General features: G+C 46.3%; 1 protein-coding gene across 7 annotated transcripts in view; it reads right to left on the bottom strand.

Moving 5' to 3' along the window:
- Window positions 1-13,922, bottom strand: part of SLC4A10 (solute carrier family 4 member 10) — a 951,410-nt gene that overhangs the window by 224,317 nt on the left and 713,171 nt on the right. For all 7 annotated transcript variants that reach the window (XM_085645437.1, XM_085645436.1, XM_085645442.1 and 4 more), the window contains exon 16: window positions 11,453-11,614. In XM_085645437.1, the coding sequence (XP_085501563.1) occupies window positions 11,453-11,614 (162 nt within the window). The remainder of the gene's footprint in view (window positions 1-11,452; window positions 11,615-13,922) is intronic.

Raw genomic sequence — 13,922 nt, 5'->3', positions numbered from 1 at the left:
CAATGGGTCGCAAATTTGCAACCTACCTCATGAATTTTAATGAGGTTGGCGAATTGCGACCCACTTTGAATCGCAAACAGTGCAAAACACACTGTTGTACATAGTTGTTTGCGATTTCCAAATTGCGAATCACAAAGATTTGCTATTTTGAAATCAGAAACAAAAAGCTACGAACATCTGGCCCTAAGTGACTTTTTCCCACTATTTAAGCTTCTAGAGTCTATAATTAGGGCATCACCTTACCTCATAGTCAAAGAACTGGTGAGGAAAGAGAGGGAGGCAAAGCTCATAAGGTGTGCCCCAAACGATCTCATCTGTCTCAAAGTTCCCATCTCACTGGCAGCAAAGTACCTGAGAAATTAAAGACGGAAATTGGGGGTAGCTTCAGAACACTGGGGCCTAAAAGGATGCTACTAAATCATAAACACGCAAGAGTCCCTCCTTCGAACAGCTCAGGATGAAGGGTGGAATGGAGAGGAAGGAGAAGGTGTTAGGGAAAGGGAGTCAACAATAGAATGAAGAAGACTTACTTTTAGCACCTGTAATTTGAAGAAATTCTTAGACATGGTATTATAAATTATACTAGCCACCACCATATAAATAGACTTAAATACCCGGGCTAAGCCACTACAAAATAAAATTAAAAAAATGAGTGGAGAGTATGTAGCCAGATGGATTTCTACCTCTTGGCATGGCCACTTAACAGAAGTTGAATTATCCATTATGCAATGTATGTTGCATATAATGGTATGTGCCAACACTATTGCCAATGATTGTGGGGCAAACCAGTGGTGTTAGAGAGGACAGAGAAGGGACCAGGACAAACAACAGGGGAACAAACTGACCTATTTGTCTTGCTCACTTTCTCATGTCAGTCTTCCCCATGAGCCTCCCATTGACCCATGCACAGAGCTCCGGTGCTTGATAATTAACAAACAGTCATCCCAATAGTTCCCAACCAAATTCGGCCTTTTTCAAGACTTCTACAGGAGTGCTAAATCCACCCTGTTGAACATCGGCTAAAGATATAAAGACATGAGGATTAGCTCTTTGTTGTTCTTCTGAGCCTTGTCCGAAATGTGTATAATCTGCTTAGTGTTATCCCACATCACTTCCCCTTTGTAAACCTGTCTGGGCATGCATACAAAGTCAGACAGAGACATATCCTCTTTCCTAATATTTTGCTAACATTTTGGAAGATAGTTTACCATCCAATGCTCTCCTGCCCTGGGGCCCTGAAAGACTGAGGGGTATATTCACAAGAACGTGTGATAACTACTGCAAGAGTAGCGTAATGCAACTTTCGATATCGCAGCCCATCGCGGGAAAATAACCCTGTGTCAACGTGGAATTCACAACAAGGCGGTAGCATGCGATAGCCACCAGATAACGTGGACAATGTCCGTGATACAACCACCCCGATGGAGATAAAAACACAAACCACAACACCAGAAAACCTGCGAGGAGCCCTTCCGCAATGAGGAAAGCAGGGATAAGCAGCGCGAGGGCAGCAATAGCGGAGTACCACGGATGCACCCTGGCCAACTGCAATGGACAACTTGCACACCACAACATCCAAGCACTGTGGAAGGACAGAACCGACAGGCACACCGCTTGAAAGAGACCAGTGGCAGATAAATCTGATCCGCTGGAGCAACACACCCACCGTGCAGCATACGCACATAAGCAGAAGTGCACCTCGACATTGGCAACATCCCGGTACAAACAGCAACCCCTCCACAACTGAACACAGGACACACCTGGACCGGCAAATGTGCACAACCAAGCAAATCACATCCGTAACCCCAGGGATATGTAACATGACAATGCACAATTCCAAATGTCAACATGTAAAAATGTTTAATTCACACATGCAGTGCAATTGGACATCTACTACAGTCCCATGATTGCCAAGGACCGACACAATGTGACGTGCTCATGAGAAGTAGGTGTCAATGATGTAGTTCCTATGGGCCATTCCTGCTGCAGCTGCAGTGGGATGTGGTCCACCTGCCCCATCACCATCATCGTTGTTCGGTACCTCTGGTATTGGGATCCATGGGGCCCTGGTGCAAACACAGATGTTGTGCAACACACAAAATGCATCAATCATCTTGCACACGACGTCCGGGCTGTACTGGAGCTTCCCACCTGTGCTGTCCAGGCACCTGAAACATGACTTCAACGCGCCAAATGTGCGCTCAATGATGCCCCTGGTGCGTATCTGGGCCGCATTGCACTGCCTCTGCGTGGGTGTGTTCGGCTCTCGGAGAGGTGTCATCATCCAAGGGCAGAGTGCATATCCTTGATCACCTGTGACAGTGCAGGGAGAAAAGAGTCAATACATGGTTCGGCAGGATGTGATGGCAGGCCCACCAACTCAGAGATGCCTGTGCTGGCTGTGTGCGGGGTGAGTGTAAGCCAACCTTCAGGGAGTAGCCCCGATGACCATGGAGTGGTGCAGTCGTGTCTGGTAGGTTGTCGTGTAGTCTGGCATGTCGAATGTGGCTTGGTCACGTGTGCATCCCCACTGATGTGCTTTGTGCGTTCTTGGCTGTGGGATGTGTGGTGTGTTGATTTGGTACTTACCAACAAGCAGTCCAGTTCCATATGTGCCATCCTGGAAGCGATGGTTAATGATGGACTGTCGGAAGATGAAGGAATCGTGCACACTGCCTGAGTAATTTGCGATGACACTGGTGAAGAGTCCCCGGTGGTCCACTATTGCCTGCACATTGATGGAATGCGTGTGCTTTCTGTTGCGGTAGTGGTGTGCAGTATCCGCAGGGGGCACAAGTAGAACATGTGTGCAGTCAATTGCCCCCAACACGGCTGGGAATCCGGCTATGGCGTAGAAGCCTTGCTTTGTCTCCAGCTCTTCCTGCGCGCTGTTGGGGAAGTGAAGGTACTGAGGTATGAAGCTGAGGATGGCATCCAGGGCAGGTGTGATAAACTTTGATGGGGCAGGCTGTGAGACTCCTCAGACTCTGGCAGTTGTTGGTTGGAAGGTACCAGAGGCCAACAGGTGCAGCACAGCCAGCAGATTAGTCTGTGGAGGGATGTTGGTCCTCCGCTGTGTTGGGACCGTCAGCCTGTGGGCGATGTGTGTCATGAAGCGGAGAATGGTTGTCCTTTTGAACCTGTAGTGGGCAATGACTTCCGCCGGGGTTAGGTCTGTGAGAGCGGTGCATTTTCGGTAGGTCCGCTGTCTTACTCTACGCTGCCTCTCTGGTGGTCTGGGGGGGATGCGGGTCTGGGTCCTGGGGACGGTGGCGGTCCAGGGGGTTTTGGGTGTTGTGGGCCTGTTGGGGCTCTGAGCTGCATGATGAGTAGCTCCATGGCATCGTTTGTTCTTAGGGTATAGCTTTGTGTGGGGATCTGTTGCCTACTGCAGGTAGGCGTCCATCTTTACACCTGCTTCAGGCAGGTGTTAAATACCTGCGGCCACTGCGGCTTATCGCCAGTTTTTGGTTCACTTCGCAGTTCTGGCAGTTCGTTGTGAAAGTGGTGTTGTTGTTTTTTTGTGTGTTTTTACACGTGTATGCCTACTCTGCATCTCATTAGAGTTAGTTGGTGGTGTCCGCCGTGGAGTTAGATTTTGGGGCAGTTATCACGGGAATACTGGCAATGTCTGCGGTTTGCACCTGCTTGTGAATGGGGTGTTAAATTTGTCTCCACTTTGTTGTGTTAAGGTGGAGATAAATCAGAGATAAGTCCTTGTGAATATGCCCCTAAATACATTCTGTGGTTAGTAGGAGATAGCCTTTAGTTGGAGATTGTAATACATTTCTATCAACTTCTTTGACCTTTGGTAAGCACATGCCTGCCATCTCTGGCAGCACTGTCAATGGTGGACAAGTTGTAGAAAAGGTATGAAGACTTCTAAAGTTATCTTTCTCTCTACTGAAGCATACAGAGATAACGTTCCTTCCTCACCTATGTAGCTTTAGGCTTTTATTTAACTTGCAATTTAGCAACCACCTGGCTCATAACCTTTGTAATGATACTCAACATTGAGATAGGTCATTAATTAATATGCTCTACTCATTTCCAGGGCTTGCAGTTACCCTTTTAAAGCAAAGCCTTTACACCACACCATTTCTGAGTATGTAGTCTTGTGTGGAACTTTCACTGCTTGCGATTTTGGCTCTTGGTCTTTCTAGTCGCGATGTCTTAGCTGTGGAATGTCCGCTAACTATAGCTTTCAAAGCATCCCATACTACTACCATGTGCCCTTCACCTAGTTACTGTTTACTATGGAATCTTTAATACATGCTCTGATGTTTGTGCATACCTCTGGGTCTAAGAGGAGCAGTGTCTATTGGTCTCCTCGCTTCAATTGTATTCTCCCCTGCCTATAAGTCCATGATCAATTCATGCTCTGCTTCCACAATCAGATTTAATTGCCGCTTGCATATGAGTAAATGATCTAGATTTGCATAAGCCCCTGATATGCCCTTGAGAAATGAGAGCGTCCTGCAGTAAATGGGTGGCAAGTCCTGTAGCCATTCCCTCCCCTCTCCTGAGATAGCTACTGAGCCTATGCATCTGTTCTGTGATTTTTCAATGGATGCACAATTAATCAAGTTCATTTGTCCCCCTATTATTATAGGACCTGTAGAATTGAACAACATGTTGTCCACTAATTCTTTAAGGGATCTCTCCTGGTCTGAATGGTGACATAAATGGATGCCAAAAAGACCACTCCCCCTGCAACATGCCATTCAATAAGAACCATGTCTGCTTCCTGTAGGTACGTGAATCTTGTACCTGAAAGCCAAGCTATTTGCGAAGGAGTATGCCTATATCTGCTGTCGTTTTGGGTACAGATGAATAACATTGGTGTGGAGATCTTCTGGATCTCATCTGGCATTGTTCTCACCATACTTGGTGTGTTTCTTGAAGTATACATTTGTCAGGCTCTACATTTTATTTGTGATGGGTGTTCTTTCAGTGTGTTGCTATTTTCTTTTTGGGGTACCATCCCTTGGCCACTTTCCGGCCATTTTCTCTTTGCTATGTGTGCTTTCAGACCATAGAGCAACTCTGAATCCCAGAGTTACATGCAACATTGTCTCTTTCCCACAGCCCAAAGTAACTGAATATTCTTAACCAAGCAAAACCTAAAAACCTTCTAGTCAGTAGATTAGGGCAAGGCCATGCTTCATGGGAAATTGCTCATGTGTCTCAAGCAACCTTTTACCTCCTCTTCACCTTGTGGTTAGTGTTAGACCTGACATTCTTGGCTTGGTCTCCCCCCAAACATTATGCCTTCACCACTCCTGTTTTCTGATTTTGTTTTTGGTGGCATTAGGACTCTGCAGTTTACCTGACTGGCCTCATTACATTTACATATAAGTACCTAGTATATGGTCCTACATGTTCCTGACTTTACAATTTATGCCTTCTGCCAGTGTCCTGGGTCACTTGAATGAGTCATGTGATTGGCTCTGCTTTTGGGCTTTGTGTATTTCTCCCATGAAGTGAAGCAAAATGGTACTAGGTGTTGATACTTACACTTCACAGGGCTTGCCATCAGCACACACACAGGAACTTGACACTAGTCCTTTGTCAACCCAGACTTCTTGGAGACTTGGCAAGGGAAGGGAAGAACCTTTCAGAACCAGATGTGGGGGAGTCGATCCGTGCTTCATCGTGGTCAGCCTTAACCTTTGCCCTGGTTTTGAGCGACCAGATACCGGCGGTTGGCATTTTGATCTTTTGGGCACTAGATTTCACTAAAAACTTTAAAAGTTCATAACTCAGGGTCTACTGATTGGATAGAATTAATTTTGGTGTCATTTTAAATATTAAGATAGTCTCTATGTATTTTACTTGGTTTGGGAGTTTTGGGGGATTTTCACTCTATTACTCCTTGTGTACTGCATAAATACTTTACACATTGCCTTTAAGTTAAGTTTTCACCTCCCTCAACCAATAGCCTAGTTTCTTATAGTTAGCATTGTCGTTTTCATGTTTGTGTAGGTTGAGCTCCACTCTGGCCAATTTCTGAACATTCAAGAGATTCAAAATGTCTACCATCTACAAAAGATAACATGGAACTCTCCATCTAACATTAATGAATTACTTTGCACACAAGAAGTACTTGTATTCATCGAAGTGGAAGAATCGTAAGCAGTGGCCCACCTGGACAACAATGCACACAACAGTGAAGAGCTCTTCAGCATTGTGAAGGAACTCTCCAACCCCAGCGCCAATGCCAACGACATCCTGCCCTCACAAGAACTGTGCGACTCGCTGGCCGCCTTCTTCCACCGCAAGATCGCTGACATCCACGAAAGCTTCAACACCACGACCGCCCCGACAACGCCAAAGCCCACCGGCCCTACGAACACCACCCGCATCAATGGCCTGACCTCCTGGACCAACGTCAACGACGACGAGACACGCAAGGTCATGAACTCCATTCACTCAGGATCACCGTCAGACCCCTGCCCACACCACATATTCAACAAAGCAGACGCAACCATCGCACCCCAACTACGGAAGGTTATCAACACCTCCTTCGAGACAGCTACATTCACGGAAAGCTGAAAGCACGCCGAAATCAATGCCCTTCTCAAGAAGCCCAAGGCGGACCCCGAGGACCTCAAGAACTTCCGGCCCATCTCCCTACTCCCGTTCCCGGCGAAGGTCATCGAGAAAATCGTCAACACGCAACTGTCCAGCTACCTCGGTGACAACAACATCCTAGACCCGTCCCAGTCTGGATTCAGAAGAAACCACAGCACTGAGACGGTCCTCATTGTTGCCACAGACGACATCAGGCTCCAACTAGACAACAGCGAAACATCAGCCCTCATCCTCCTGGACCTGTCAGCCGCCTTCGACACCTTCTGCCACTGCACACTAAAGACACGCCTCCAAAAAGCTGGAATTCAAGAGAAGGCCCTGGACTGGACCACGTCCTTCCTCTCCGGCAGAACCCAGAGCATCCGCCTCCCACCCTTCCGATCCGAAGCCACCGACATCATCTGCGGCATAGCCCAAGGATCATCCCTCAGCTCGACGCTGTTCACATCTACATGGCCCCCCTCGCACACGTCACCCGCCAGCACGATCTCAACATCATCTCCTATGCCGACGACACCCAGCTCATCCTCTCCCTCACCAAGGACCTGCACACTGCCAAAAACAACCTCCACGAGGGAATGAAAGCCATCGCCGAATGGATGAGGAGCAGCCGACTAAAACTGAACTCGGACAAGACGGAGGTTCTCATCCTCGGACCCACCCCCTCAGCCTGGGACGACACCTGGTGGCCGACCACGCTGGGAACAGCACCAACACCCACCAACCACGCACGCAACCTAGGAATCATCCTCGACTCCTCCCTCTCCATGTCGAAGCAGGTCAACACCGTCTCCGCCTCCTGCTACAGCACCCTCTGAATGCTCCGCAGGATCTACAAGTGGATCCCTACCGAAACAAGAAGAACGGTGACACAGGCCCTCGTCAGCAGCAGGCTGGACTATGGCAACGCACTCTATGCAGGAATCCCGGCCAAACACCACCGACGACTGCAACGCATCCAGAACACCTCCGCCCGACTGATCCTCAACGTCCCTCGCCGCAGCCACATCACCCCCCACCTGAGATACCTACACTGGCTCCCCGTCAACAAGAGGATCACCTTCAAGCTCCTCACCCACGCACACAAAGCACTCCACAACACTGGACCAGCCTACCTCAACAGCAGACTCAGTTTCTACACCCCCACCCTCCAGCTCCGCTCCGCCAGCCTCGCCCTCGCCGCTGTCCTCCGCATCCAACGAACGACCTCCGGCGGCAGATCCTTCTCCTTTCTCACCGCCAAAACCTGTAACACCCTCCCTACCCACCTTTGACAGACCCAAGACCTGCTCACCTTCAGAAGACTCCTCAAGACCTGGCTCTTCGAGCAGTAGCAGCACCCCCTCCCTCAGCGCCTTGAGACCCTCACGGGTAGGTAGTGCGCTCTACAAGTACAATGATTGATTGATTGATTGAGTTGTTATTTTGCCTTATTGAGGCTACTGACTTCTCCACTTTCAGCCTCAGTGCCCTTTCAGTCCAACACGTACAAGAGGTCAGTACATGCAGTGTACATTTTCAGTTTTGTGCCTTGTTACTAATTGCCTCAAGTGAGGGCACCTACTGACTGCACCCAGATACATTGCGTCACTATGGGCTAGATGAATAAAGCATTTTTGTGGTCGCAAACGGCCTGATTTGCATTGTTTTTTGGGATGTACAAAGCCCAAATGCAGTTTGGTAACTTGTGACTAAATCGCAATTTGGGTTTTACAATTCGGTATTTTGAAGGGGCATGTTGAGGGCCTCCCTTCCTAATACCGAATTGAAATGGAATGTATGTATGCTTTACAACCGTAATGCGGTTGCAAAACATTCACAATTTACTGCCATTTGAGAAATGGTGGACACTCATATGCGAATAGGAAGAGGTTCTCCGGGGACCATTTCCCCTTTGAGAATGGTTACCAAAGTATATTTTAGGAGCAGGCAGTGGTCTCACAGACCACTGCATAAACAGACCACAGCCTACTCTTAAGAAATAAAACTTAAAAGTTACAATTTTTTCTTTTTAAACACACTAGTTTTCCCTTCAAAGAAAACGGGTTGCATTTAATAACATGGTAGTCTGCTGACCCCAGCAGGCCACCATCCCTGTGACAGCAGCGAATCATAGTGGGTCACAAATTGCGACCTACCTCATCAGTGGTGGCTGGTGACATTTGAAAGTGGTGAGGCTACCTTCCCTCAACAAATGTTTTCCATCCGTCTCTATGCTCGATGTAACATGTAATTTCTTCTCCCTTCTTTCTTCCGGAAAGTAACCCAATGTCCTTAGCAACGCTTGTTCATTTCTGTCCTAGAGAGACCCTCTTTGTGATTTCGCCATGGCGCCTACCACATTAATGCGATGTGTTTTGCCGAAAGCCCTTTGTACCGCCCACTGTAGCTTCTGCTAGAATGTACCTGCATCACTAAATACAGCGTGTCCATATTTAGAGAGCCAGGCCCCTTTCTCTTACAATAACTGGCCATCGGACTCCCTCGGAATGCCCGCACCGGCAATGACAATTTATCATCTAATGCCTTCGAAGTCCTATTATCGCCGAATCAAGCCGTAATCAAATATCGTCCAGCTCCGTGCTCGCCGCCGAGCACATACACGTCTTCTGCCCCGTAGCTTTTCTCACCCAGCGCATACACAAAGTCCTTGTCACCTAGCTCAAACACACCACTCTTGGCACCCAGCGGCATCACGCACCTCTTGTCATCCGTTGCCAACACACAACTCTTGACACCCAGCGTCAACACACAGCTAGCGTTGCCCAGCGCCTACACACAGCTACAGATATTGTGGCCAACACTCAGCTCTTGCCGCCCAGTGCCCATTCCAAGCACTTTTTATGTAGCCCCAACATACAGCACTCGTTGGAAATGTCTTCCCAGCTTTTGCCACATATCTCCTGCCCCCAGCTCGTCGTGCTCCATGCTTCTACTCCCAATACCTCTCAGTACCAGTTCCAATCACACCCTATAGGGTGTAGCGGATTATCTGCCAAGGCATGCACTTCAGCAGCCCACCGAGGCATAGTAAGCGCTATATATATTTTAAAATACAATGCGCTACCTGCCACAAGTCAAGCCCCTTTGTTCCTGATCCTGTCGTGCAGACACTGTCACTCACCCTCTCATACCTAGATTCCTGTACTACGGTTCCTGCCCCAAATGCATGTGCCCACCATTCCTGTCGCATGACTCTTGCCATGCAGTCACTGCCCCATGGCACCTACATGCATCTCAAGGACCACAACTTCTGCCAACATATCTCGTTAGGACGCTCCTGTCTCTTAACACCTGCTGCACACCTTCTGTAACTCAGTCCCAGCTCCACGTCTCCTGCCCCGCTACGCCTGTCCCTAACCTACTACGTCCTGCACCCAAAGTTCATGTCACCCAAGCTTCGGTACTACAGCTCCTGCCCACGGCTCCTGCCCCACGGTAACTCCTGATACAAAACCCCTGCCTCGCATCTCCTGCCCACATTGCCTGTCCTGCAACTCTCACCTTAGCTTCTGGCAACCTCTACTTTCGGCAGTTATTGTCCCTTCGCACCTGCCACGCAGCTCTTGTTACCCACAAAGGAATGCTCTGAAAAAAATAGAATGAGGGGGGAGGCTACTGTTTCCATTAAGGCCGCTAAGCCCAAGACGAAAATGGAAATATCAGTCAATATCCCACTGCAGTCGCGGCCAGCATGACGGGCGGGTGGGGTGGAAATGGGGTCGTTGCGGGTGGGTTTGGGGGAGGCGGGAGGGGTTTAATTAAAAATATATCAAATAAAACTTACCGTCATGCATCACCTCTGCTTCTGGATGGACCTGCCGTCCTGCGTTTTCGAATTCCTCAAGCTCTATTAACTCGTCATCAAGGCAGCCTCCGTCCCTACCCTCCGCCAATCACAATGCTGCAATGGCAGCGTTGTGATTGGTGAGGTGCAGCGGAGAGCGCCCCAGCCGGGCCCTTTTCTCTATGAAGGCTGCTGCATGCAGCAGCCTACACAGAGAAAAAGGGAAAGTGGGCGGACCTGCTCGAGGGCAGGGTGGAGTGGCTTGCCCACTCTTGTGGGTGCTGACTGTTTGGTCGGCCCCAGGGCCGACCAAACAGTCAGTACCAACAACAGTAAGCAAGCCACTCCCCCCCTGCCCTCGAGCAGGACCGCCCACCCCCAACCAGGCACTTCTACTTTCTCACAGTGTGAGAAGCAGAAACATAAACTGGTAGTTATTAACATTTATGTTTCTGCCTTCTCGCACTGCGAGAAAGCAGTGAGGCAACGCCCCCAATGGGGGAGCCGCCACTGTACCTCATTAATATTCATGAGGTAGGTCTCTTTGTGACCCACTATGAATTGCTAATGAAACTCAAAAGAATTTAATACATTAAGAATAGTGATCTACTAATTGAAATTCACAAGAAATCGCAATTAGGAAATCACTATTCCTAACTTTTGTACATCTAGCCCTAAGTGTTTCGTTCAGGATCTAAGAGGTTCCTACTAAGTGATAGTTTGGGGCAAATAGTTTTCTTAGTTGCAAAGCAGGTCTAATTCAGTGCTTTAATCTACTTTGAGACCATTCTGTTTTGACAAGTTTTATTGGCAACTTTCTTCCTCAGAAATGCAGTTCTTATTGGCTTTGCAGCTAAAGCATAAGCATGTAAATGAGCGAAACGCATAAGTAAATAAATGAAATGGTGGTAAAGAATATAAAATACGTTCATTCATCATGACGTATAACACTGTATTAAACATTCTCAAATTAAAGTGTTTTTATTAATGTATCATATATTGAACATGGGCATTTGTTGTTATAATACAGAGAACTGTGTGTTTGATGAAATAGTAAATATGTATAGTTACTTTTGTTGGAAAATATCTGCTGGTCTTGAACTCCTTCAATGTTGCTGACATTATAACCGTGGCAAAGAAGAGAATTGATGACCAAAAAAGCACATCTGGGACGTAGGGACCATGATGACCACATGCTCTTCCTATATAGTCTCCATGAAACTGTGTGCACTCCTGCAAAAGAAAACATGAAAATATGAATCTACAAAGTACAAAAACTAGACATTGAAGTTGCAAAACTTTATAATATCCCTGAAATACTAATTTTATGGCACGACACGGAGGCCAACATTATGCAATAAATCCTTTATTGCCACCACTTAGCAGCATGTAAAAAGGTTCTAAACCAGTTCAATTCCTTTCTCAATCTACTTTTCCACCTGAATATTGTTAAAATGTATATGAAGCCTAATTTCTGATAGATAATAAGGGGCCTGCTAATCATTTCATTTTAATGTTTGGAAATGTGCAGTGCAGTAAAAATTATTTGTTTGTGCTTGGATCCGGAAACAACATTTTCTATGGGGTGCTATTTTAAGTCTCTACCTTCATTATTTTCTATGGGAGGGTATTGCAGTGTCAGTGGTTGGCCACGTGTAATTGTGGGCTTACTATTGCTCCTTTTAGGCTGCAATGACTTACACTCTTAAACTTGACTTCATCCCCTAATTTTAGGGTGGAGACATGTAAGTCTACAATTCTGAGTAACTCGTAAATTGTGAATATCCAAAAGAAGCAATATTCCTCAAAAGTGTAAAAGTGAACCTCACAGTTGTAGGTTACTTTTGTGATTAGCCCATAAAAAGAGGAAAGACAGGCCAGCATTTAAATTTCAGGTATGTGACACATATATCAATCACGGTCACTAGCATAGCAATTACATTGGTTAATGTATCAAGCATATTTGATGCACCTTCATGAATTCTAGACTTATTTACACAGATTATATTGCTTTGATTGTGCTATGCTGGTTTGCATACACCAACATTGGTCTCTGGTATCAATATGTTGGTCAATTTCTAGGCAACCTATTGATACACATACAGTGGCGTAACAAAACTTGAGGGGGCCCCCCTGAATGGTACATGGAGGCGCCACCCTCCGGTCTTAATCAGGATATCTCAGGTCAGGGTAATGTGCTCAAAGGGCCCTTGGAGCTTGGCCCCAGACTGCGGGGCCAAGCTCCAAGGCAGGGGCTGCAGAGTCCTATGTTACTCCACTGTAAGCAAATAAATTGCTTTGTGTGAGCATCTGGTTGAAAGTGTGCAGTTTTTAAATACATCGTATCTGCTTACATTCCCAGTATACCAGTCTTAATCAATAGTAGAAGCACCCTACTGTGTCAATTTAGTGGAGCAGTGTATTTAAACTAGATGAGGATGGACATTCATAGCACAATCATGTGCACACAAGGTGTTGGTTTGTAGGCATAATCTATTGGTTTGCCCTAACAACATGCTAACTCATTGGCATATCGTTGTGGACAGCATAACACACACTGTTTCACACCTGTAAAATACTGGTTTACATTTTTAATGTATTGGTTCACCCTCAAAATGTATTTACTGTACAAAAACAGCAGCAGTGTACATATAGATCAGACAACATGTGTACCGCACGATGTATTGGTTCCCATGTCTGCTGGTTCACGTGTTTACCAACACTAATACTCATTTATTTGCATGCATAATCTACTGGTAGACATACATAATATTTGGTTTCCAGACACAACAAATTGGTCTGCAAGAATAAAATTGTTCTTTCTGTTAAAAAATCTAACAGTTTCTAGCCATCACATACTGACCTTTGTGCTCAACACACATGTGCAAGTAATGTACATGCTCATTACTTACAATGTGTTTTGTTGGTCAATCACACAGGCAACCTTAATTTGAATGGGGATTACAATAAACTTGAGCTTGATATATGTATTCACTTCCACCACACAGATTTGTGTGTGTGGGAGGGGGGCTCACTTTTCGCATGTCCTGGATGATGCCACTTCCTGGGAAGCTGTTAAGAACAGTCTGTTAACCTCCAGAGATAACCTCCATGGAAAATGTCCTTATGCTATTAGTTTTCAAGTCAAATACTGTATTTCCCATTTTAAAATGATTTAGTTTACCTATTCGAAGTGTGTTTCAGAAGTTTACAAAATAGGTAGCATTATTTTAAAGTGTGTGCTGTATATTCTTACTGTTTTCATCAGTACTGACTGCAAGGGATTAAAATAGCATTTAAATGTATCTTCAGAGCACGCAGGCTTTCAACTTATTTGTGTTGAAAACAGATTTCATGTCTTACAACCGTTTCTTCTCAGTTTTGATAAAACTTTATTTTACAGAGGGTCTCAGGATCTTTTTTCTGTTGGGGTAGTTAGTCGTTAGGATAATCTTAAAAGCACAAGTATTTTGCTTTTAGATGCACTTATATCTGATGTCTGAATGATTTTTCCAAGTCTAGTGAAATGGCTGAGATAGGC

Source organism: Triturus cristatus, chromosome 3_1 (assembly GCF_964204655.1).
Source record: "Triturus cristatus chromosome 3_1, aTriCri1.1, whole genome shotgun sequence".
NCBI lineage: Eukaryota > Metazoa > Chordata > Amphibia > Caudata > Salamandridae > Triturus > Triturus cristatus.
The sequence above is the reverse complement of the archived record's forward strand: the minus strand, read 5'-3'. Positions and strand labels throughout refer to the sequence as shown.